Consider the following 24,235-nt stretch of genomic DNA (forward strand, 5'->3'; position numbering starts at 1 on the left):
CTGCGCCCAGCATCGCGCCCGGCACCGCGCTCGGACCCCGCCGCCGCGGAGCCGCCACCGCGGGGCGGCAGCAGGTATAGTGCCGGGGGAGCCGCTGCTGCGGGGGCCGGGCTGCACCTGCAGGGCCGGGGACTAAGATGGGATCCCCCGGTCGGACAGGGGCGATAGAGCGGGACCGAGGCCCTGGGGGGAGGCCGCCGGTGCAGAGCGGTGCCCGGGCGGCGGCGGAGGGGCCGTCGGGGCTCTGTCGGCGGCCGCCGCGGTCCTTGGGAAGGCGGGCGCTCGGGGCAGCTGCGGTGTCCCAGCCCCTGGCCTCGGGGGCGGCGGGCAGGGCGCGGGCTGAACATCCTCCCTTCCCACTGAGCGGCTGGACAAAAGCGGGAAATGCCCGAGTTATCCTCCCTCACCCATTTTATTTCCAATATGAAATGACTAGAGTTTATGTGGGAAAAGGTATGAAATTTTGGCCCCGCTTTGCACTGAGCTGAGGTTGGAAAACCTCCCAAGGACCAACCATGGGGAAGAGAATCCTGGAAAATTTCCGCAGAGGCAGTTTCTCAGGTGGGAAATAGCATTAATCTTTCATGGATCTCTAATCTCCTGGGGGAACTGAATATCGAGGGTTTTCCCAAGAGTGACATATGCAATTGATTCTGTAATGTACAATTTTCTGTTAGACAATCTAGTTTAATCCTTCTCTGTGTACTTGGCAATCCCACCATCATCTCTTCAACCCATTCCCGAAAAGCTCCCAGGGAAGTAGGTCAGTATTTCCAGATGATGTTTCTATTAGACACTGGGTGAGTTTCTGCGATGCCGGCTGACTAGAAGGCAGCATTGTGACCCTTCAGTTTATGCACATACTGAATGAGCCGTGCTTCAATTATTCATTCTGATGCTATTGCAACCTTCTTCTCCAGGGACATGATGTGTAACAAGACTTTGAAACGCTTTGCCAATGAGGCTGCAATCTTGTCTAGGCATATGGCAGCTGTTTTCCTGTCTAGCCATTTTTAAGGGTTAATTTGTAGCAGTGAAAGGTATGTCAAGGAAGCATAAGGATTCCCAGTAGGGTAACATTACCCTCTACATTCCTTCTGTTTCCCTCTAAAAAACTGTAATTCAGAGTACTGAATGGTTCGTGGACTAGGCTCTGCAAATGAGTTTTGAATTTTCCATCTGGAAGAACCAATACCTTCAAAGTACATTTGGTTTCTGTAACGGAGAACCTATGGCTTTGATACAGAATTGATTTAAATCTGATAATTTGTTGATGTTGTAAACATTTGCTATTTTGTAGAGGAAGAAACAGATGCAGAAATAAAATACATTGGAACCAGAGATTTGACACCAAAACTTGGAATCCTGTTTGTTGTTATTTATGTTTACTAGTGTGATCATCTGTCCATTGTGCTATGCTCTCCACTGATAAACTGCAAACCATTCATATTTTCCAAATACATGAGGCTGGGTGGACCCACAGTGGCAGCAGCTATACTTACAGAAAAAAGGGATAACTACACTGTGACCTGTGGTCAATTAGGTGTATGATAGCTTTTATACTCTCCTTTTTAATAACAGACATATTGCTGAACAGCAGCAAGCCTGACTGTTGAGCACCAGTTCTTGGAACACCAAATAATAATAATGGCCAGTCTTCGCGAACGAAGATTTTGGGAAAGGTCTTTTACCTTTCAAGCCTGCGCAATGGATTTTTTAGGTGAGACGCAGCCTGCGCTGAACTGAGCCCACCCTTTAATCCTAAGGTTCATCTGCCGGGGCCAAGCAAGCTTGGACAATGGCAGTGAGGTCCTCGGGACGTAGGTTTGTTTAGAGTGACCTTCTCATAGATGGATGGCCTCACAGGGCTAACGAGCTCCATCTGCCCGGGGGAATCGAACCTGGGTCGCAGCGATGAGAGTGCCGCATGCTAACCACTAGGCCACCAGGGGTTCCCATTGGAACACCAACTCTTGTATAAAATAATAACCTGGATGAAAACAGGGACAGTGAGAAACATGGTATGTCAGAGGTGTAAAGAGACAAGATAGTTTGAACTTTCTGTGCAGAGCACCCTGTAATATGAAGACCAAAGGAAAAAGAGGCCAGCGCTAGTGGAACTGGGTGCTAGTGGGAAGTAGACAAGCAGTGAGCCTCCAAGAGATCACTGTCCTTCTGCCAGAATTTCCACATTTTTATGGTTAGTTGTAGGCAGAGAGCATTGAAACAAACTAATCTGATAGTAATGGTAGACTTCCAAGATGGAGAGTACCTTTGAGAATATAATATTCTCAGCTGAGAAATGTCTCCCTCCAAGAGGTACTTATCTCTGCATTGACCCTAAGAATGAGAATAAAAAAAAAAACAGGGCTTAAACTTGCTAGAGTCTTACAAATGATGAGGTCCGGGACTTTGTTATCAGCATCTGAGGTCAGATGTTAGGATTTGGTGGGTTTTACTCCTGAACTCTTCCATTCACCCATCCTTTTAAAATGCCAAAATATGAAGTATGCATTTTACTCCAAGATGCACAGTTAGGGAAAATGATGTCCCACTGAATTACAATTTACTGACTAGTCTGTAGGAGTGAGGATCTTTTAACTGTCTTGGACAACACATTAAGGCTTGGCAATTTTTTAGTTCATCATACAATATTTAAAAGACTGACTATGATTTTCACCCAGTAAAAATTAAAAGCTTTGGCTCTTACATCTTGTTTGACACACAGAAATTTAGAATAGATCCCATTGGCCAACCAGTACAAGCTGAAGTAAAGTCAGGACTTCATTTTTCCTTTCAGCTTTCCTTTACCTTTTCCTTTGACCCTTTCCTTGGTAAGGAAATTTGCCTGATGTTCAAATGAGATAAGCAATTACTGTGCTGCTGGCTCTCTGTCAATCTGTTGTCTACCCCAGTGCTTTCTTGTCCCTGTAAAGCTTCTCTCTAGTTGCATGCTTCCTCCAGACAGATTAGAGAACAAAGGAGGAATTCCTGCTGCATCTAAGCAAAGGTCTGAGGATTCCAGCAGAGGTAACACCGCCAGAATCAGATGATCACAGAGCAAGCAGTGAGTGTTACTCTAGGGACTAATAATTGATTAACAGGGCTCCATGGGGAAACAGTAAAAATTCATAAAGTCCTATTTCTTCCTCTTCACCCTCCAGCTGGTTAATTCATACCATGCATGTTTTCTGCTGTGCCAGGATCTCAGCCACAGTGCCTGGAAAACTGTCTGTATTTGGTTAAGGAATCTGGGGAGATTATGGTAATGCTTACTGGAATAAGAGCCAGAGCTAGATGACAGATTCAAGCCTCTGTTGTGAGGAGGAATACCAGATCATCATTATTCCAATGTACACAAGGGCTTACTTTCTGTTATGTGCCTGCTTATGACCATCATGGCTGGCATTTAATCTCCAGGGAAAGGATCCTGCAGTCCTTTGGTCAAGAGCAGATGCAAAGAAAATGTTTAGTCCATTGAAATCAACCAGCTGCCTTGGTGCTGCTCTTGAAGTTTATTCTTGTAACTACAGTGAATGTAATAAATTATGTCATTTCTAATATATCCCGAAGTCAATTAAGAGAAATGGTCACATCTTTCCCATTTATTTTTTCAGTAGTCCAGCAGGTTTGACAGAATTGGATTTTTTTCATTTTACATATTAACAGATATTTGTGGCATGAGAGATTTAATCTGGGTTTTTTTTTTTTAAGTAAAAGTTGAGATTCTTGACTGTGGTTACACATTAATTTAAATATTTGCTTTGGTGAACCATGGGGCATAGCAGGTGAAGGAGGCTATAAACTGAGTAAACATGATTATCTGAACAGGCAGATCTTCTTTAAATAATATCAGAAGATTCAAAACTCATAATCTGTATGCTTTTAGTCTGTGCCAGTCCTTCAGAGAGGTCACAAGCTGCTTAACACTGATAGGATAGCTGTGTCGGGGTGTCCCAGATCTGCTTTTGTTCAGTGTTTTTAGGTGACCTGAATGGTAATTTAAGGAGTGAGTAAATCACATTTTCCAGGGACATGAAACTGTGACACTTGAAATATGCTGGAGGAAAAGATTAGAATTCAAAAATTTTCCAACAAATTAGAAGCACTGCTCGGAAAAGAGCAGGATGAAATTTGGTAGGGATAAAGGCAAGATGCTACAGTAAGGCAGAAATTATCAACTGCATAAGCACAAGACACAAGTAAATTACTAGGTTGCAACTCTGCAGAAAAGAATCTGTTATGATAGATCACAAGCTGAACATGAGTCAATGTCATGCTGTTGCAAATGAAGGCAAACATCTTGCTAGGATATGTAAAAGACATTGGAAGCCTGGAAGACATGAAGAAATCCTCTTGGTCTGTTCAGCATTGCTAAAGCTTCAGCTTGGAAGCTGTGCAAAGTTTTGGTTATTGCACTTTGAGAGACATGCAATTCAATCAGAGAGAGTTGAGAGAAGGGCAGCAGGACTCATCATAGGTCAGAAAAATGTGACCTGCAGGATGATTTGAAATAACTGAAATTTTTTAGAACAGAAATTTGACAGTGAAATATAACAGTCTTTAGATACAAAACAGAGGAGGGAATGATCTTTTCTTTGGGCTTATGGTGGACAGAACGGAAAGCAAGAAATAGCAGAAAGAATGATTATTGTAGACTACAAGGGTCATTTTCTAGGACCTAGGAAAATAAAACCTCTTGAATATTCTATCTGGAGAGGTTGTGAAGACATTTTAAGAACAGGTTAGACAATTATCTCTGAAAAATCAAATAAAGGTAGTTATCCTATCATAGGAAAGCACCTTGGACTATTTAATGTTCTTCTATCATTTTATAAAGGCAACACGATCATTTTGTGGAAGCAAAATAAAAGCAGTCTGCTGACCCTATTCTGATGTTTGTCTGATATCCAAGGATAGCATAGCACCAAAACCACAGACCAGGTCTTTCTGAAAAGAGTCTGAAAGAAAAGTAAGATCTTCTAGAAGACCATCAGAAGAGGTCTCTCTTTTTGGAGAATGGGGCTTCCTGATTTCTCTGGAGCAGATGCTTGACTGAGTCTATGAATGCTGAAAACAATGATACGGAAAAAGAAAAATGAATGTTAGCAGTTAGTAACATTATCTGAAGTGAAGATACAAACTCTTCTAGTATTTTACTCCTTGAATGAAAGACTGTAGTCCAAAAATGCCTTTTTTGAGGTAAAATGAAATAAAATAATGAAATTCAGAATAGAAATAAAATAAAGCATAATTCTACAATTTATGTTTTAGACACTTCTCCTGGGAAAGAAAATCTAGGTCTTCTAGTATTCACAGTTTAACATATATTGTTTAATATAAATGGAACAGACAGTCCCCTGTGCATTCTGAGAAATCCTGGATCTCTGTGAGGAGACAGATAGAAAGAAATAAGAGAACAATACTCTTCTGTATGCTGCAGTGGTGGGCTGCACATGAGATCCTTAATAGAACACATTCTGAGTCCAACCAAATAATTTTTTAGTCCTCTGAAGGCAGAGCGGTTTTTCTCTCTCCTCAGACTTTAGACCTTTCCACTCAGACAAAAAGAAAAGCTCTTGGAGAAGTTAAAGACGTACTTGGAGGAATGGAAGTGTTTTTATACCACACAGGCAATAGGGAATTTTTTCTATGAAAACAGGTACTCTCTGGGACTGAAAGGCTGCAAAGCAACTGCTGGAAAGAATCTGTGTTGAATGAACAAGACAGGGAGAAAACGAAAAATTAGACTGCGCTTTTTAGAAGGCTGTTTTCACGGAGCAGTTGTTCAGTGAACTGTAGCATATTAGCACAATAATCTGTTGCAATTTAAACAGTCTTACACTGGTATTATCCATAAGTTGATAGAAATCCTCATATTTTGATTTACTCTGGGACATATGAGCACAAGCTGTAACACTATATAAGCTCTGATTGATTTACCCCCTGCCCCCATCTTCTATTACGGCTGCAGCACCTTGGGAAAAATAATTATATGCTTAGAAAGCTAGTGACTTGATGCCCCAGATATTTCAAAGTGAATTCACATCCCTTCCAACCAAGGACTGAGCAGTGCCTCAAGTTAGCTTGTACTGCATTGCCTGAGTTTATTTCATCATTCCTTTTCTCACCCTTCCCTTTGCTTTCTTTGTTTGGGAGACAGAAAGGGTATCCAAAAGAAGGATTACTGTGATCTGATGCTAAAGGAGGTTTAGCTTTGGAACAAAGTGGTTCTGGAAGGAAATAAAGCAAATGTAACCAATGTAAAAAAATCCCATGTTTATTAATAGGAGAAGGCAACAAGATGAGAGGGTTGTTCTCCAGGAAATTTGTGAGGAAATCTGAAACAGACTGTGCAGAAAAATACTAAACGTGCTGGAGGGTGTTCTGCAGATGGTAATCTCCTGGTGGAAGATGTTGATAATTATCTTGAAAAAGAATGGTATTAGGCAGAAGTAGCTAGAAGGAAGGTAGGGGACTGAAAGAATTTAAATAGAGGGAGCACTGGCTTGAAATATGAACTGTATATGGACATTTGGATTTAGGGTGCATGAGTGGAATTCCTCAGTGTGATTGTGAGGAAATTGTGTAGGCTATTGCAAATGGCACTTCTCTCAGTATGAGCTGCATATTTAATGCAAAGTAATGATATCCAACCCTGCTTTAAATAAAGTATCTGCATAACAGGGGTTAGAGCAGCCATATCCTTCATGTTCTTTATATTATGTCCAGCTAGGGTCTAAAAGTCAGGTAAAACCTGCCAGTGCATTGCTGCAGTTGTTATTTCAGTATTTTAGCAAAATTCTTTTCCTATAAGCAAAAATCAAAGGCATCAGCTTCAAGCTGTCAAAGGCAATTCTGCCTAGGAGGAAACTGGCTGGTCATGCAGATGAGCCTGGAATCTGTGAACACTTGACAGGCACTGAGCGGTTTCTCACTGTGAATGAGGAACTGATGAGTGAACAGCAGTGTCCAGCAGCACTTTTTGATGGTAATGCCAAAGCCTTTTGCCAGCAGCTTCCCAGTGCAGATGGAGTTTTACAGAAATAATCATGCAAGCATTTCTACTGCCATTATGAAGGGACTGGCATTTTTTAAATACTGGAAACAATATAAAGCTAGAAAGCAGATATGGGAAAAACTTTGTAAAGCTTTGTGTGAATTGAGAAGATTGTTCAGTAAATGCTTCTCTCTGTTCCTCCAGCCAGGGCAGTAGATTCTGCATTGTAGGCAGCAGCACCTCTCTGTCAGATTGTCACAGAAAAATCCACATTCAAAAGCACACTGTAAAAACTTGACTTATATGGAGTTTTGGGGAGGAACTTCACAGTTCCCTGTTGAAGAAGATGACAAGCTGATTAAATCCATGGACGAAAATATACTCAGAGTTAAAAAGTGGAAGCAGAAACAGTGGTTCTCCTGAAGATATCAACTATCAATTCACGGTCTTGGGATGTCTCATTTTCAACAGCTGTAGCATTCAGAGAAATGGTTGCTAGTAAAATGGCTAAAAAATTGAAAGGACTGAGGTTACAGCTGTTTATAGACATTCCTCGGAGAGGTCTTGTTACAGGATTTGGCAGGAAAGACCACTGGAAATGGGGAACTTCACATTGCTGGTTGTAAAGGGTCGGTATTAATAAACATGATGATGACTAACCCTGCTGATTTCCTTTCCTGCTCTTAATTGTGTAAGAAAGAATGCTGTTGGGTCAAGAATTGGATAAACCTGATTCCTTAAAAGCAATTGATGTTGAAGATCACTGTCTGTATTGCAGAGTTTCATTATTCACTGACTTCTGTACCACCCAGGGGAAGTTTCTGTCTCAAGACACTCTCTGGTGAAAAAAATTAGGGTAGTCACATGCAGTGACTGTTCTTTCAATGTTTTTTTCCTAATCTGTATACCCATTCATTGGGTACAAAAGCAACAGGATTATCATGGATATTAGGAAGAAATTCTTTACTATGAGGGTGGTGAGGCACTGGAACAGGTTGCCCAGAGGGGTTGTGGATGCCTCATCCCTGGAAGTGCTCAAGGCCAGGTTGGGTGGAGCTTAGTCTAGTGGAAGGTCTCCAGCCCATGGCACGGGGTTGGAACTAAATGATTTTTAAGGTCTCTTCCAACTCAAACCATTTTATGATCCTGTTGGACAGTTAGAGAACAGAACCAGAGGGAAGACTTGTTAATGTATGTGTACTTTGACTGACACCTCCTTTTCCCCAAAAAGAGTTTTGATTCTGGAATAATACTGGCCTCTGCAGAGTGTATGATAATTGTTCTCCAGCTCCAGGTCTGTGTCCTGACTCAGCAGGAGGAGGGGCAGAAATGAAGATGCCAGAGCAGAGATGAAAGATACACAGATCTTAATGCCTTTTATCACCTTCTTCACTAAACTAGAGCTCAGTGAATTTCCAAATTGAGATGTTGCAGCATGTTGACAGTGAAGAGCAGCACTGCAGTGCAATTCACAGTGTTCTCTGAGTTTCTTTACAGTGATGAAGCAGCAGGTCATGAAAAGATATGAATGTGGGGGTTTGACTGAATTTGATGGCAGATGTTAAAAGACAGCATGTTTTCTTACCTTACCTGTCAAGACATGCTAAAAAACTTGCAAGAAAAGCAGCATTCCTGTAGGCAAATGCCCCAGTACAAATAGGTTTTTCAGATGGATTTGCAAAGCCTACTGTCAGAAAATACCACTCAGTAGCATGTGACATTTTCTCAAAGTACATTATAGTGAAGCCTTTGATGGATAAAATGACCAAAGCAATTATGTTTCCATTGATGAAACATAGTTTTACAATTTGATTTATCAAGCAAAAGAAGACGAACCTTAGTCTTTCTGAAAGTTTTTGTTAACTGCAGATAATCAAGATGGGAACCAGATTTACCCAACTTGTGAAAATTTTTGGCTGTGTTGCTAAATCAGCTTTTAGCAGGCCATGAGCTCAGACATAACTAGGAAACAAAAATGCTTTTTGTTGTCATTGTGTGTAATCCCAGGTGGCACTCAGCTATCCATTAATTCCCTTAGGGGACAACTGCTGGACTCCACAGGTTCATCCTAACTTTGGATTTGATGATCAACCAACAAGTACCAGCATATTCCCTCTAGCTTTTACCCAGGTGGGTGATGTGACAGGTCTTAGAGCTATGACTGGAGGGCAGCATTCCAGTGAGTATGGAAGGCATTGAAAGCAACTTCTGCAGGCACGGAGTTCCAGAAAAAAATGATAGTTATTTGCCAGCTCAAGTGAGAAACAGAAGGTATGGCAATGCAGCTAGAGAAGAAAACAGAAAAGAAAAATCTAAAACTTTGGTTTTTTGTTTGATTAGAACCTTACATAGCAGTTAAATTAAAATCGTATATTGGCTGATACAAAGTGCAGCACTGACTCGCAGAAAGAAAATTGAGGACATAAAACCATCACAGAGAGGACAATGAACAAACCTTGAGAGTACACCACAGGTTCCAATATCTCTTGTAATATCAGCTCACTTTCAAGTACAACAGTCTCCAACAGGAAGGTATGACACAAAAGTTACAATTCCTGTAACATATAGGCAGTCAAAATTACTTTCCTATATAGTGCACCTTTGTGGGACTCAGATTCCACAGGTTCTACTAATAACAGCTATTTTCATTCTTAGTGAGGAGACGAGAGGACAACATGAAAGAATCACTTTATTGTCTATAAGTATTTGTTACAATTGAGGATTGAAAGAAAATTGACAAATACAGCATCAACTCTGAGAACAGTCCAGGAACCTCCTCTTCCAGTGAGCATGATCAGAGGATGAAAATATTCATTCAGCTGCACTGAAGAAAACTGCTGCTTAGATGCATACAGGAAAGTGTGGTTCAAAAAAAAAAAAAATCTACCTATATTGCAAGTATATTTGTCTATAGTAAATACTGTAAATACCTACCTATAGTCTCTGAACTGTTTCTAGACTTTCATTTATTAACAGAGGGAGTGGGGATTTTCCTGAGAGCTAAACTTCCTTTCACTGGAAGTAATGTAGAAAAACTACTAGAAAGAGCCATGGTGTGTAACAATAAAACAGAAAGAATACAGGGGTTAGAATCTGAGTTGATTCTAGAGTACTGATTCCAGTGTCATTCTGCCTGCCTAGTGTTTCCACTTGGTCACTTACAGCTCAGTTTACCCAACTGAGTTTAATGCAGAGATTTTATTTTTTTAAGTGTCCCTAAGGATGTGAGCTACACCACCACTTCAGGAAAACCTACTAATAAGCTTGTGTTCAGCGGAGTTGTCTAAACAGCTTTTTCATTCTTTATGAACGCTTTCAATTCCCCATGCTCCATTAGTTATTGGGAAAAAACATTTATCTTTTTCCCACACAAACTCTTACTAAAAGAGAAAAATGGCAACAGTAGTCTGTGATACTGAATCCATTTGCATTTTTCTTAGTTTCCCAGATTTTGTCTCTGACCCAGAAAAGTCCTCTGCAAACACTTATAAACTTTCTTCATCATTACCTCTTAAGTCAGTCTCTCATGGTTTGTATAGCTATAACCTTCCTCTTCACATTCTCTTGCAGCACTGCTGTGGTACTAACTGGATCTTGCTTGTTCATTTCAGTTTGTCAGATGATGAAATAAAACCATTTTATTTCATAGAGTTATAGAATCATGAAATGGTTTGGGTTGAAAGGGACCTTAAAGATGACCTGGTTTCAGCCCCCCTGCCATGGGCAGGGACACGTTTCATTAGACCAGGTTGCTAAAAGCCCCATCCAACCTGTCCTTCTAGGGATGAGGCATCCACAGCCTTTCTGGGCATTTTGTTCCAGTCCTTCACCACCCTCGCAGTAAAGAGTTTCTTGCAAATATCTAATCTACTTTCAGTTTAAGGTCATTCTCCCCTTGTGTTATCACTACATGCCCTTGTAACAAGTCCCTCTTCTGCTTTCTTGTAGCCCCCTTTAGGAGCTGGAAGACTGCAATAAGGTGACCCTGAAGCCCTCTCTTCTTCAGTTTGAACAAATCCAACTCTATCTTCAGTCTCTATCTAACTAGTCTTCATAGAAGAGGTGCTCCAGCTCTCTGATCATCTTTGTGGCTTTTCTCTGGGCTCATTCCAATACATCCATGTCTTTAACATCTCATCCAGGATATTAAGTTTAAATATCTTAAGCCAGGTGAGAAATTTGAAACAAAACAGGTCTGTTGCTGGGACAATCTTTCTGGCAGTGTCCTTGTGCTTCATATAGTTTTACTTCCACAGTCAAAGCACAAAAAAACCCAGGACTTCTGTGAAAAAGTCTTGCTGCTACATGGCTTCTAGCCCAGCCACCTGGAACAACAAAATTGCCCTCTACTCCATTCTCTAAAGTCTCTGTGTCTTCCTCTCTCTTTAGAACTAGTTTTTGAACCGTGCACTCTGCCTCTGGAGCCCTCCTCTCTCACTGTCTTAACTGAGATCTTTATGGTATATGCTGCCAAAGTGTCAGTTACTTTCTTTTACCTATCAATATACCTCCTGGTATTCCAGGCCAGACTCTCCATTAATCCTTTATACCAGTGTGATTTGCCTTCTGGTGCAGCAATACAGTTCCTGCTGGAGAGATGGGATGCTCCAACAAAGCCTTGTTCCACAGGCTCAGCATCTCTTGTGGCCACCTGGAGAAAGAAATGCACACATAAACCAGGCTATAAAAGGAAATTAGGTTTTGGGGGTGAGAAAAGAGATGGTTTTAACTTTGCATTACTGTAACTGTAATGGGATTCATGTGAAAATTCCTACTGTTGAAATGGTCTCAGTGTTTTATGTCTAAAGGTAGCAGCGTTAAACAAACACTGCACAGCAACAGATTTCTGGCTTTCTCAGGCTGTGGTTTTCAGTCTCCTCTGGCCTCTGCTTTCACAGAAGCTGTTGGTCATTGAACTCATTTCCAGCAATGGCTAGTTTTTTCACTAATTACTGCCTGTGTAATTTCAATGATTGCTTATCAACAGTTGATTCTGCAGAACAACTTTATAGTACTCAATACATTTCATGAACTACGGTTTAAACTAACAGATTCTAAGAGTGTTTTCTGTTCTTCCATTTCTGATCAGTGTTAGAGTATGTTTCTTTGCTTTACAGTTTTAGTCCTGTTTGCTTGAGCAGTGTATATGTGGTGGAGAGGTAGATTTGCGTCATGTGTTCATTTAGAAAAGGATGTAAAAAAAATATTACATTTTAAAGCATTAGTTTGTTAGAATAACTCTTTGCTCTCATCTAGGGTTTATTCAGCTATCTTCTCTACTAAAACCTAATTTTTTCTGTCTAAATTAAAATATTTTTAAATATACATAGTAGCCAAAACAGAAGACACAGTGTGTCACTCTGTCCCTTCAAATGTGTATGACAAATTTTCTTGAGTGCTGTAAAATAAGAAAAATCCTAATGTTGGAACAATCATATTTCATTTTGGTCACCAAATACACAGCAATTTATATAACATCATTTTAGCTTAAACAGGGTTGTTAGGGCTTTGGTTGAAACATAGCAGGTTTAATTCATATTCTAAAGTGCAGCCTAACATTAGTGGCTTGTGCCAAAATACAGTCTCTCCATTTCCTTTTCCTCAGTATGGCTGGAGTTGAGGCACTTCAAAATATTTTTTGTCTCTCCACAGATCTTTGAGTACACAAAGGCTAGTTTATTATGTTAAAGGACTCCCTTGACTCAAGGAAACATTCAAAATTAAGTACTTTCTATATTAATGCCAGACAGTTCCGTCACTGAAATTGTGGCTTAAAGTTTCCAAAAAGCATTCAATGTTTTACCTCTCAGGATTGTTCCAAAGTTAAAAAAAAAACACATTCATCAAAAGCAAAGAAAGCCCAGAGCCATAAGTGAATCCCTGATTTTGTTACTCTTGTACTCTTTATACAGATTTCGCTTTTGAGGATGTGCTACAATTAATTTCTCCTTGATGTTGGAAGAAGTGATGCATTGCATTTGCATCATTATCTGATGTTCTTAATATGTATCGGATGAGTGGAACAGACAGTATGTGGTATCTGGGGAAAAAAATCTTGCTAACTATAGTCCAAGAGAGATGTTCATTACATGGGCTTTCACTGATTCAAGTAATTGAAACATTTGCAACTGTCCTTAAATATTAGGGTGAGAACTAGGAAGAACAGGGCTTTGCTCTCTCAGCTTAGAGGATTTAAAAGCCTTTTACTAACAGTTAATCCAACTGCATTGCTTCAATTTTGTTTCATATCTCACTCTTCAGCAATATTCTGGGCAAAATTCCCACTGAAATTAAAGGACTCTTGCATAAGGTAGGACTAGGGAATCTAGATAATTAGTATTTTGGAATAAAAAAAACCTTGTGAGTTTTACAAGCATGTCAGGCCTGCAAGTCTAGAAATTGGGTGGCCTTTCTATTGTTGAAAGTCCTTTTGTATGTCTGTGGATTTAAGTAGAAGAGTAAAACTGATTGTCTTTTCACTGGTGGATTGACTCTGTTCCAGGACAGAAAAATCACCTCTAGCAAACACAAAGCTATTAAAATTTCCTGGGTCATACAAATGGTGAATTCTGACTTTCTTTTCAAGGAACATTTGCAACTCTTGTTCTGCTATGTGAGTCACTACCATTTAGCCCCTTCTTTTCAGGTCATTAATTTAATGTCAGTGCCTTTGAGAATTTTTTAGCTTCATCATGGGTTTTGTGCCTCTGATTCCAAAATTAGGTTTTGGACTACTTCTCTGTGGGCAGCTGTCCCTATTGGTAGCATAAAGGCAGTAGCATACCTGGTTTATCCCTTGGGTCTGCTTAGCTTCATTACGTACTTCTGTGGTGTTGAGACAATAAGGAATGGTAGGGTAGGGGAAAAGGGCTCTGATTCATGTATAAGTGTAGTGAGAATAACACAGCTGCTATCTATGACATATGGTAAAGACCCACTTCTCATCTCTAGTCTGGGTCTTCCACCTCACTCTTCAGCTTTAAAACTTATGCCATAGCATCAGACTTAAGGCTGATATCTCAGTGTCCATGGCCAGCTTCACATTCCAGGTGCTATCTCTTCCCTGTTGGAGGAAAATTATACCAATAAAAGACTTGGGCATCAGAAACACTTTCTAGGGGAGCAAGAGAGCATTTTGGAAGCTTTATCTTTCAGAAGTACAATGCTAACACTCAAGTCCAAAAGTTGTTTATGAGCTACCTCTGTTTATGGCACCCCTGTAACTAGGTGAGCCTTCCTAATGATTGGGAAATCATTCTTAGACTGGTTTAGTGTGATACTTTATTAGATACTTTTTAATATACTTTCTAAATTATTTTTAAAAGAATCTAAATAGTTCTGAAAGTGCTGAGTGGGAGCTGTCAAGGAAACAACTTGCTAATAGAAACACAGCATAATTAACTGCTTAATTTAAATGATTTGCCAGAAGAGCTAATAAATAAGGGACAGCAGCAGCAGAGGGTCTTTGCAACTGTACAGAGTGATCCAACATTTAATAAGTGACCTTATTACAGAGAAATTAGCTTTCAAATAGAAACAATGTCATTTGAAGGATCATAAGGTAAGATGCACTGCATAATTTATTAAGCTCTTTTGTCTTTTTGTGCTTTTTGACCAGCAGCGGTGTGCTTGCAGTATACTCCCTGACTCCTGGATACGCTCAGCGAGCTCTGGAGCACATTTTAGAACTAGGCTCGTTGTTAAAAATGCAAATGCCAAATCTTCTCCTGTCATTTCTTGTCTCAAGAGCATGCAGCCATGTCACAGTCATCCTGATTCTCCATGAAGCCACACCATGGTGATCACAGCGATAACAATGGATAAGTATGAATCAGAAACATCTAATAGCCCTTATAAGTTTGCCTTTAGGGCTCAGTTTTCTAAGCTGGAAGCTGGTATGAGCCTGCCATACTAGATGTAGCACTCTGCACTCTGCCAAAATAATACTGATGAATCAGAAGCTGAGCTCACCTTGTGACAGTTTGGGATTTAGTTCTTGGTGGGATGGTAGGGTCTGTTAGTATTTTTTAAATGGCAGCAGTAGCCAAATGCTATACAGACATGGGAAGAGAGAGAGTCTTTGCCCTGAGGGACTCAAAAACTAAGTGACAAAGTAAGGGAAAATAAAGACGGCATGGGAACAGATGCATGACAGTTAGCTGTACATTAATAGTTCCATTGAAAATGCTTTCTTAAATTAATTTGCTGGATGGAAGATAGTCTGTCTTTTAGACCTGACATTAGTTGGTTATTTCCATGTAAGTATCACAGCTAGGGTTATCAGCAAGTGAATTTTCAACAGGGAGAAGGCAGTAGCCATGGAATTCAGTTATGGAATCAGGAATCATGACTTAGTCCCTCTCCAGTCCAAGCTCCTGCTGAAAGCAGGACCAACACTGAATGCAGGTCACATTGCTCACAACTTAATCCAGTTTGGTTTGTAAACTTCAAGGATGGAGATTTTGCAATCTCTCTGGGCAAACTGTTACATTCTTATATGCCTCATGGCAAATGGTTGCATGGCATGGAATTATTCTGCTTATATCTGTTCTGAATCTTCCACTTTAGATGTTATGACCATTGTCTCTTATTCTTCCACCATAGCCATCAGTACCTAGCACTGTCGTCTCAGTAACCTCTAAAAGCAATGGAAGGCTGCTACTAGACCTCTCCAAAATTTTTCTTCTCCAGGCTAAACAAGCCCAATGCCCTCAGCCTCTCCTCATAGGGCAGGTGCTCCAGACCTCAGCCATCTTGGCTGCCCTCTTCTGGAGTCACTCAAGTGCCAACTACAGAGGAATAATCACAGCCTCTTGATACTGGCTGCAGTCTGTTGATGCACCTCGGAGTCTGTTAGCCTTCATTACCTGCAGGGCACAGCACTAACTCAGGTACAAATTATTGTTCTCCAGGACTCGTGGATCCTCTTTAGTAGCATTGCTACCCAGCTAGTTCATCAGCAGCCTGTACCAACACACAGGGTTAGTCCATCCCAAGTACAGGAATTTGTATTTATCCTTACTGAATTTCTTTTCAGTCCATTACGCCAGCCTCTCCTAGGTCCCTCTGAATAGCAGCTGTGCCTCCAAGTATCTATTTTAGTGTCATGTGCAGTCTTGATCAGTGAGCATTCTGTGTCCCTCTCCAGAATATTGATAAAAAATACGAAAGAGGACATCTGAAATTTAATATTAAGGACTCGTTCTTGAGCCTGATAACCCAGTTGGTTTTTCACCTGCTTATCTAACATCACAACTTGGATAGAGGAATGCTCTCGGAGACTGTAACAAAAGCCTTGCTAAAGAATAGGTGATCTCCACTGGTCCCTTCCCACAAGAAAGCAATCAGTTTGATTAGAAACAATCTACCTTCGGTTGAACAATATATGTGCTAAATGACGTGTACTTTGACTAGAAATGCGTTCCAAGAAGAACATTCCATGATTTTCCCAGAGATTAAAGTGAGGGGCTATCTGGTTGACCAGCCTGTAGTTTTTCAGGTTGTCTCACTTGTGCTCTCTGAAGATGGGTGCAACATTTGCCTTTCTCCGATAACCGGGGACCTCCTTTGATCTCCATTACCTTTCAAAGATGATAGAGAGTGTCCTCAGTATGACATTAGTCAGATCTCTCATCACCCTTCAGTGCAGCCCATGGGGTTGAGGAGAAGCAGGCTAGGTCAGGAAAAACATTCTGAATTCAGGTACGTGGAGGAAAATACAGAGGTGGTGTTGTGTGCAGAGTGTGAGCTTCAGACTAAATTTGTTAGAGAAGCCCTCCCATTGAGTCACAAAGTGCAGAAAAGACTCCCTTGCTTTCTAAACTCCTTCTCAGAGAGGAGCCTAAGTGCAGCTTGTTCCAGTCTGGATCCAGTCTGGATCCAATCTTAGCCCCAGACTTAATCAATGGTTTATATCTAAAGAATTACACTGGTGTAATTGTAATTTTCTACAACTTTGTCCTGCAGAATTAAGGATGGCAACCCAAACATATTTATATATATACAATGAATGATTTATTTGAATTTCTTACAAAAATTATAATGATTAGGAAAAAAAGCTTAATTAGAATAATTTACAACAAAGTATGAATAGATGTAACTACTAGTAAAGTGCACTGTTTTTGAAGCAATATTGAGGTAATTCTATTAAAGCAAATATATTGAAGCAATTATATTAAAGCTAACAAAACAATTATTAAGTAGGGATTGATGTTACTTACCCATGCCAACAACCATGGGCAAATATCTTTCGCTCAGCCTTGAGGAATAACCATCCCCACTCAAGGGAAGGATCTTCACACACCTTAGGGAGGTATTCTAGGAGTCCTTGCTGTGCAAAAGTGGGACTGGCCTTTATAGTATAAAGGGATTCACTGTCAGTCATATGCATTTTTTAGATTATGTGTTGTCAGGCTTACTCCACAAAATATGCTTTGTGCTGGAAAGGGTGTTAGCAGCCCTTTAGTTTCTTTTGCTCAACACTTCTGACTCTCACTTCCATATCAGGACCTGCACATCCTTGCTGCTCCCAGCCTCAGTCAGGGAGCCTCTGTCTTGCAGGTCCTTGTGGTGGGTTTGATAGTTTGGTCAAGCTGGTCTCATATTCTTCAACACTAAGAACAGCAGACCCTCCTCACTCAATCTTATCACTGATCAGCAGACTCTCCTTGCTCAGGCCATCACTGATAAATTTGTAAGACAAATTACGAGCTGATGTGTCCCTGATTAGGCAGAGAATCATGCTACAGATATCTGTGAGAGAAGTAATCTAAAGTAAAACTAGGACATGGATGGATATTTATTTTTGTCTTTGCTAGTGTGTCATTTTCATGTAGTTAAGTGAAAATCTAATTCATTGGGTTCATATCTATTAAAGCTACATCTCAGATTTCAGTTTTATTCTCAAGTGTGAAAGAGCAGGGACTGTAGGTCAAGCTGAATTCCTGCTGGTGAGTGATGCTAGGTATCACATCTTGCCAAAACAAGATCCCATTGCCATCTCACAGTCTATGTGGATTCCATCTGCTTTACTTCTATTATTAGGCCATCTCAGATGATTCAAATATTTACCTCTTTATCCTTTTAAATTCAGGATTTGTCTTCAGCCCTCCCCCCAGTAAGTTGCATGTTTTGCTCCTGTTCTGCTGGTCTGTGAATTCTTTGTTTGGAGGCTGGCAAGGCACCAGTTCTGGGGTGACAGATGGAGCAGACTGCAAACCAGGCAGTTGCCTCCTAGCCTGAATGATATTTTAATAAGCACAGAGAGGTGACAGAGAGAGGCGCTTCTCACTGGAATGACTGGCAGTTTTGTTTTCAGTCTGAAAGCACTAATAGATAATTTTTGGCCTCAGTCCAAAAAAAAAAACACGGAAATTAGAAACAGAAAATCCTATTAGCTCCTAATTTATCCCTCTTCTTTTTAGGGTCAAACAAGTTTTTTATGTCTGGTCTATTATCCAGATTGTTTCCCTATTTTTGGTATTTTAGTTCTCTCTCAGGAACTGCATACTTTAGGAGACTTTCGTTTTATTTACCATTTTGCTTTCCTTCCTTTTTTATTATTTCAATAATTTTCTCCATTGTCTTCCCTCCCTAAACATTCCCTGTTCTTCATATTTCTTTACACTCTTCACAGGTTCATGTTGAAGTCTGAATAATGGGATCTAACAACTTGGCTTCTAGCTTCCACATTCTGTGAAACAGCCAGTGCAGTGCAAGGCAATGGCATCTGCATGGGAATCTCTAGAGCACGTGTCCTCTTCTCCCTACCCTTCAGTTGTATCTCAGTCGTATAATACAGGGTTTGTGTAGGGCTTTGTTTCATCCTTACAAATAAAAGCACAACAAAAGGGAGCTCTGGCAAAGCCCCAACAGGCTTTGAGATCCCTCTGCATTGTGAGCAACCCAGTCTTCTGCAGACAAACTGTAGGCTTTCAAAGGAGGAGATTCTTTTTCTTCCGATGAGTACAGGTTAAAAAAGATCCAGTTCCTGCTAGGAAAATATAAGACTGATGCTGGGATCTGAACTGAGGTATGGTCCCATACACTGCTCAGAGAACACGCTGGAAACTTCTCAATACTTGGACATAGACCTTCATGGTTGTGTAGCAAGTCTACAGGTCTGGGTTTCAACTGGTGTTTGAGCTGTAAATTAGTGGTATTCCTGCTAAAATATGCTTCTTTTTTCTTTCAGATACAATGATGACACTGAATGCTCGGATCTTCTTTGGCTTCCTTTGCTGCATTATTTTTGTTCCTACAGATGGCTTTCCAGCAGACACCAGTACTGAATTTCGCTCTGCTTTCTCTGTGGCCAGAACCAGCAGCATGGAAGGAAGCTCCGAGATGGTTATTACCTTTGACAAAGTGTATGTGAATATTGGCAATGATTTTGATCCCAAGACTGGATTGTTCCGCTGTCGAATCCCTGGAGCCTACTACTTCTCCTTCACTGTTGGGAAATACCCAAAGAAAAACTTATCTGTCATGCTGATGAGAAACAAGAATGAGGTGCAAGTAATTGTGTATGATGAACATCACCGCAAGGAACGAAAGGTAGCCAGCCAGAGTGCAATGCTACAGCTTGACTATGGTGACACAGTTTGGCTGCGTTTACATGGAGATCCCAAGTATGCTCTTTACAGCAATGTGGGCCCCTATACAACTTTCAATGGCTACCTAATCTATCCTGACACTTCTGCCTTCTTCCAGAACGCTCTTAGCTCCCAAGAGCTGGGGCCACACCCTCACAAAATTCAGCAGCTTCCCAGAGAGCAGAGTGAAGCTTCACAGCGACACATGTTATCCGATCAACCAAACAGGGTACAAGACCCTCGTTCTGCATTTTCTGTTGCCCGCTCACAGAGTCTCCTGGGGACAGATAATAAGCAAACCCAGCACGAGCCAATCACATTTGACACAGAGTTTGTGAACATTGGAAAGGATTTCAATTCTTCCACTGGTATCTTCTCATGCCGTATACCTGGTGCGTACTACTTCTCCTTCACCATTGGCAAAATGCCCTTTAAGACCATGTCAGTGAAACTTATGAAGAACCACAATGAGGTGCAGGCCATGATCTATGATGACAACCACTCCAAGAGGCGAGAGATGCAGAGTCAGAGTATCATGCTGCCTCTGCAATATGGGGACACAGTTTGGCTCTACAGCCATCAGCACGATGGCTATGGTGCCTACAGCAACCATGGCAAGTACATCACCTTCACGGGCTTCCTGATCTATCCAGAGGCTCAGCCAAAGCGGCTTTCAGGTGCCAGCTCACTTCAAGGGTCAAATAATTAAATGCAGATGTTAAAGGAGCATAAGAAGAGCCAAAACGCCATGAACTTGAGTATAGCTCCTCTTTGAATATCATCCTCTACTTTGAGCATGCTATCATGTGTCCAGTGCTTTCCTTATGCTGCACGCTTTTGTGCCCTGTCTGCAGGGCCACAGCTGTGTCTGCCATTCATCTGTAGAGAGGCCTTTCAGATTGTACCTGCGTGTCCTGTGTTGGTGTTTGAGTTACGCATAAAGCATGAGGTAGTTTTGGGGCAGGGGTGGGGCAGTGTAGTGAGATGCTGAGGATCAGAAAACCACTGCATTCATGTTACTGCATGATCCCCAGCATCCGGAGAGCAAAGGATGTGGTGACTTTCCTTGTATATCTGGGGAGGGAATAAATGTAATGGAAATGAATGTAATAAAAATATAAAAGATGTAAAATGTTCTCAGTTTGAAATTTGTTGCTACTTTGTAGCTTTTGTGCTTGTTACTGGCTGAGATACCAGCTCAGGTGAGAAAGCAGCATGGTGATTGTATGACCTGCATTATGTGTTACTGAGACGGTCTGTCTGTGTACACTCTTTTTTATCACTTGTTTGTGTGAAGGGTTGGTACCTCTTATGATTTAATTGCAAATTTCACAATATTTGGTGCTTTTCTTAGTCTGATGTAGATGAAGTCAAGAAACTGTGTTTGAGAATTTCGGCTTCCGTTTCATGGAAAGAATACATATAGAAACAAACAAAAAAGTAGGCTTCTAGCCTTTGTACTGAAAGATGAGGGCTTAAATCCGGGAACAGACCATCCTGTGGAAGTTCAGAAGCAAGGTAAGTAAGAAGAAAAAAAATGTATTTTTAAATCTCTGAAGATCTGGGTCAGGAGCAGGCTCATGATGTGTAAGTGTGAGTAGTATCATGCCATGCAGTGGCACTGTTGACTACAGGGGCATTACATATCCCAGAAATGAGCCCCTTGAATACAAGGGTACTGCTAACCTGCCATGTGCTGCATCGATAGCCTAGTGCAAGCATGATCAAAGGAACCATGAAGTGATGTTTTCAGCACCTGTGTTCCAGTGCTTTCTTACACACCATGTTCTGCCGAGCTGCAGTGCAGCTGTAGAGAGGCCATTGTGGCTGTAGAGAACCCTACTGCGTTCCTGCGGTTGGACGGACAGACAGACAGGCAGTCGGCAGGATCCATTGAGGAGGTAGTAGGAGCAGAGAAGTCTGGAGGCTTCGTTGTGGCACCACTGGTGCTGTTTCAGTTGAGCTAAACTCTGGTTTGTCTCCCTAAAGGACATAAACTGCAAAAGTGCATCATTTCAAGCATGCACAAAACTTTGTGACGTCACTTGAGTTGAATTTATAATCTGCTCAACAGATAGCAATGCTCTTAAACTACTACTAACAAAATCCTGAGTTCAAAGCAGTGTATTTGCATCTGAGTCATAAGCCAACCCACTCAGCCTTTATCCATCCGTTCATATGGCTCAGACCATATATTCTCCAGCAAGACAGTATTTTCATGCACTAGTGCCATGTTGGCTCAGCTTTTAGATATTTTCTACTCAAACTGGACTTAACTGCAGCCACTCACTGCCTCTGTCACTCCATACATATCCTAGATGTTAAAGACTGGGGGCATGTTCGGCAAAAGGATGATGGGTAGATATTGGAGGTATGTAAAAATACAGCATAAGAATAGTAGAACATTAGATGGGACAAGAAGTTTTACTTCAAATAAAATTCTGATCTTAATTCCTTCATCTTTTGGAGTGAAAAACAAACAAACAAGTCCAACCCCAAAGCACAAAGCAAAATGAAACAAATAAACACACAAAACAAAAAATCAGCAACAACCAACCTGCTTTATTAACTGTGTAAATCTGTCCCCTCCTGTCATAGCCCTAACCTGACCTCTAAAACCATTGTCTGTGACATCTTGCTTCCAGGCTTCTTGTTCCTGCCTTACTATTTCTCTTCTCCATCTGTTGGGCTGCAATTGCTTGGAAGAAGATTAACTAGGTCAAAAGCTAACAGTTCCCGCTTTGAATGTCGCACATGCCTCTTTTGTTGAGCATGGAAAAATTATAGAAAGGGAATTAGGGATTCCATCATCTAAGCACATGTAATAAATGTTCAAAATTAATGTATCTCTAGTGGCAGTGGGAAACCTAGTAGAAACAACAAAAAATAAAATCAAAATCCTCCTGAGGAGATAATTACATTTATTTAATTCCAAACTGCAATTTTTAAGACAAAGATATATTAATTATATTTTTCTATAAAATAGTTATATTTCTGATTTTGAGGATAGAGATTGAATATTTATTATGTTTGGCTTGTAAAGTGCCATAGCTGTACAAAAAAAACTTTATAGAAGAGAGGCAAAATCTGCTGAAGAAATATCTAGGTCACGATCCTTCAGAATTTAAATGAGATTTCAGGAAGTATATTCCAAACTGATAACTGAAACAAAGCTGTGTATGTGTGTAAATATGATATGCAAATGCTAGAAAGCTTCATGGAATACATAGATTTTCAGGTTGCTTTTTAAAGAAAAATGAATACATGAGATGGGAAATTATTATTGACATATAAAATGTGATGCCACATGAGCAGAAAAATGAAATTAAATATGTGAGCTATATCATGAAACACAGCAAAATCTGCTTAGCTGCTTACTGGAGAGGAGAAAAGATCCTGTATTTGGCTGAAACCACAGGGAGAATATAAGGAGGCTGAACTGAATGATCTGAAATGCAGTCAGCTAGGACACCAGCATAACATCCTGGAAAAATACTTCCAAGCCATCTCCCCTGTAAGCATCAGTGATCATGATAGATAAGACATCTAAGTAGCACTGCTGCCCTCAGCACATACCACTTAGCAAAAAATCAGGAGAGGTAAAATGCACTTTATAGTTTTGTCTTTTTTCATTTAAAAGTAAAAGGTTGTGTATAAAGTCTTACAGGGTTGCCAGCACAGTGCAGAAAGCAGGACAAAAAGGTGTGATATATTTGTACAAAGTCCTGCATAATGTAGAAAGCATTGAAAATAACCTAGGATGCAGCTGAAGTCAGGTGTGTCCTTTCCTATGGTAGTTTCCCTCATTAAGTGTCTCTCTTGGTCCTGGGCAGGTTAGAATGATAGAAATGTTTCAGGGATGCTAAATGTGAAGGCTTCTCCTTCCAAGGCCAGGAAGCCAGGAGGAGGGTGGTATTTGCAGGGCAGAGCCCCTTGCACAGGTCACGAAAGACTTCATCAACCAGCTGAGAGAAAAAACGAATCCAGAGATTTTTATCCAGACCCCGCATGGAACGAACCTGATAGGCAGCGTATACACTAGTGAAAAGGAGACGGTCAAACTCTGTTAGAGGCAAGGGGGTATCAGTCAGCGAATAATATCTCAGATGCTGCTCAATCTCTGTCGGTGTTTTGGGAACCTCATCCTCTAAAATCTGCAGGAATCGCCGTGCTGGGCGCAGGGAGGCCAGCTCTTCATCCTGCAGTCGGATTGTCCCATTGGCCTGAATATCCAGCCTTCCCCAGAGCATCTGGAAGAGAGGAGCAGCATGCGAACGGAAAGCCCAGCACAAACCCTCGATCAGCTACAAAGGAGCTATGAAGCCATCTGCAGTGCTGCCAAATCTCGGGCGGGTCGGGAGGCGGCCACTCCCTGACTCGCTGCCCACGGCACACCCAGTCCCACTCCGTGTCCTTCTCTGCCGGCCCCACACCCCTTTTCTGACCGGCCCCACAGGTCCCCATGGGACCTGTCCAGCTCTTGTCTCCTGCCCAGCCTCTCCCCACGCAGTTCCATCTGCAGCAGCTCCCCGGTGCAGCTGCCTTGGGCGAGGTGCTTTGCCCTTTTTGAGGGAGTCACCGAACCCAGCGGGGATGGTCCCTCATCCCACCCCAGGGGTGTGAGGTGCCACGGAGCAGGGCA

The 24,235-nt window shown here is 41.2% G+C and overlaps 3 protein-coding genes across 4 annotated transcripts in view; 1 reads left to right on the forward strand and 2 right to left on the reverse strand.

Annotated features, from left to right (window-relative positions):
• On the forward strand, positions 1–20,729 carry C1QTNF4 (C1q and TNF related 4). Of its 2 annotated transcripts, none has more exons than XM_027704805.1 (2): positions 1–74; positions 19,194–20,729. In XM_027704805.1, exon 2 carries the CDS (start codon positions 19,199–19,201, stop codon positions 20,300–20,302), a length of 1,104 nt encoding a protein of 367 aa, XP_027560606.1. In that variant the 5' UTR covers positions 1–74; positions 19,194–19,198; the 3' UTR covers positions 20,303–20,729. The 2 variants fall into 2 exon arrangements, with proteins under 2 accessions (XP_027560606.1, XP_027560614.1); XM_027704813.1 differs by lacking the exon at positions 1–74 and adding an exon at positions 10,987–11,170.
• NDUFS3 (NADH:ubiquinone oxidoreductase core subunit S3) overlaps positions 18,750–24,235 on the reverse strand; it is a 17,774-nt gene continuing 12,288 nt past the window's right edge. The window contains exon 9 of the mRNA XM_027704826.1: positions 18,750–18,761. The gene's annotated coding sequence lies outside the window, so the exon portion shown is untranslated. The remainder of the gene's footprint in view (positions 18,762–24,235) is intronic.
• Positions 22,139–24,235, reverse strand: part of FAM180B (family with sequence similarity 180 member B) — a 4,320-nt gene continuing 2,223 nt past the window's right edge. The window contains exon 3 of the mRNA XM_027704843.1: positions 22,139–23,843. Within this exon, the coding sequence (XP_027560644.1) occupies positions 23,400–23,843 (444 nt within the window). The 3' untranslated portion in view covers positions 22,139–23,399. The remainder of the gene's footprint in view (positions 23,844–24,235) is intronic.

Source organism: Neopelma chrysocephalum, unplaced genomic scaffold (assembly GCF_003984885.1).
Source record: "Neopelma chrysocephalum unplaced genomic scaffold, ASM398488v2 Primary Assembly neopelma1_24, whole genome shotgun sequence".
Taxonomy (NCBI): Eukaryota; Metazoa; Chordata; class Aves; order Passeriformes; family Pipridae; genus Neopelma; species Neopelma chrysocephalum.

Coding starts and splice junctions, on each gene's coding strand:
- C1QTNF4 (XM_027704805.1), top strand. CDS start 19,199: ATGATGACACTGAATGCTCGGATCTTCTTTGGCTTCCTTTGCTGCATT.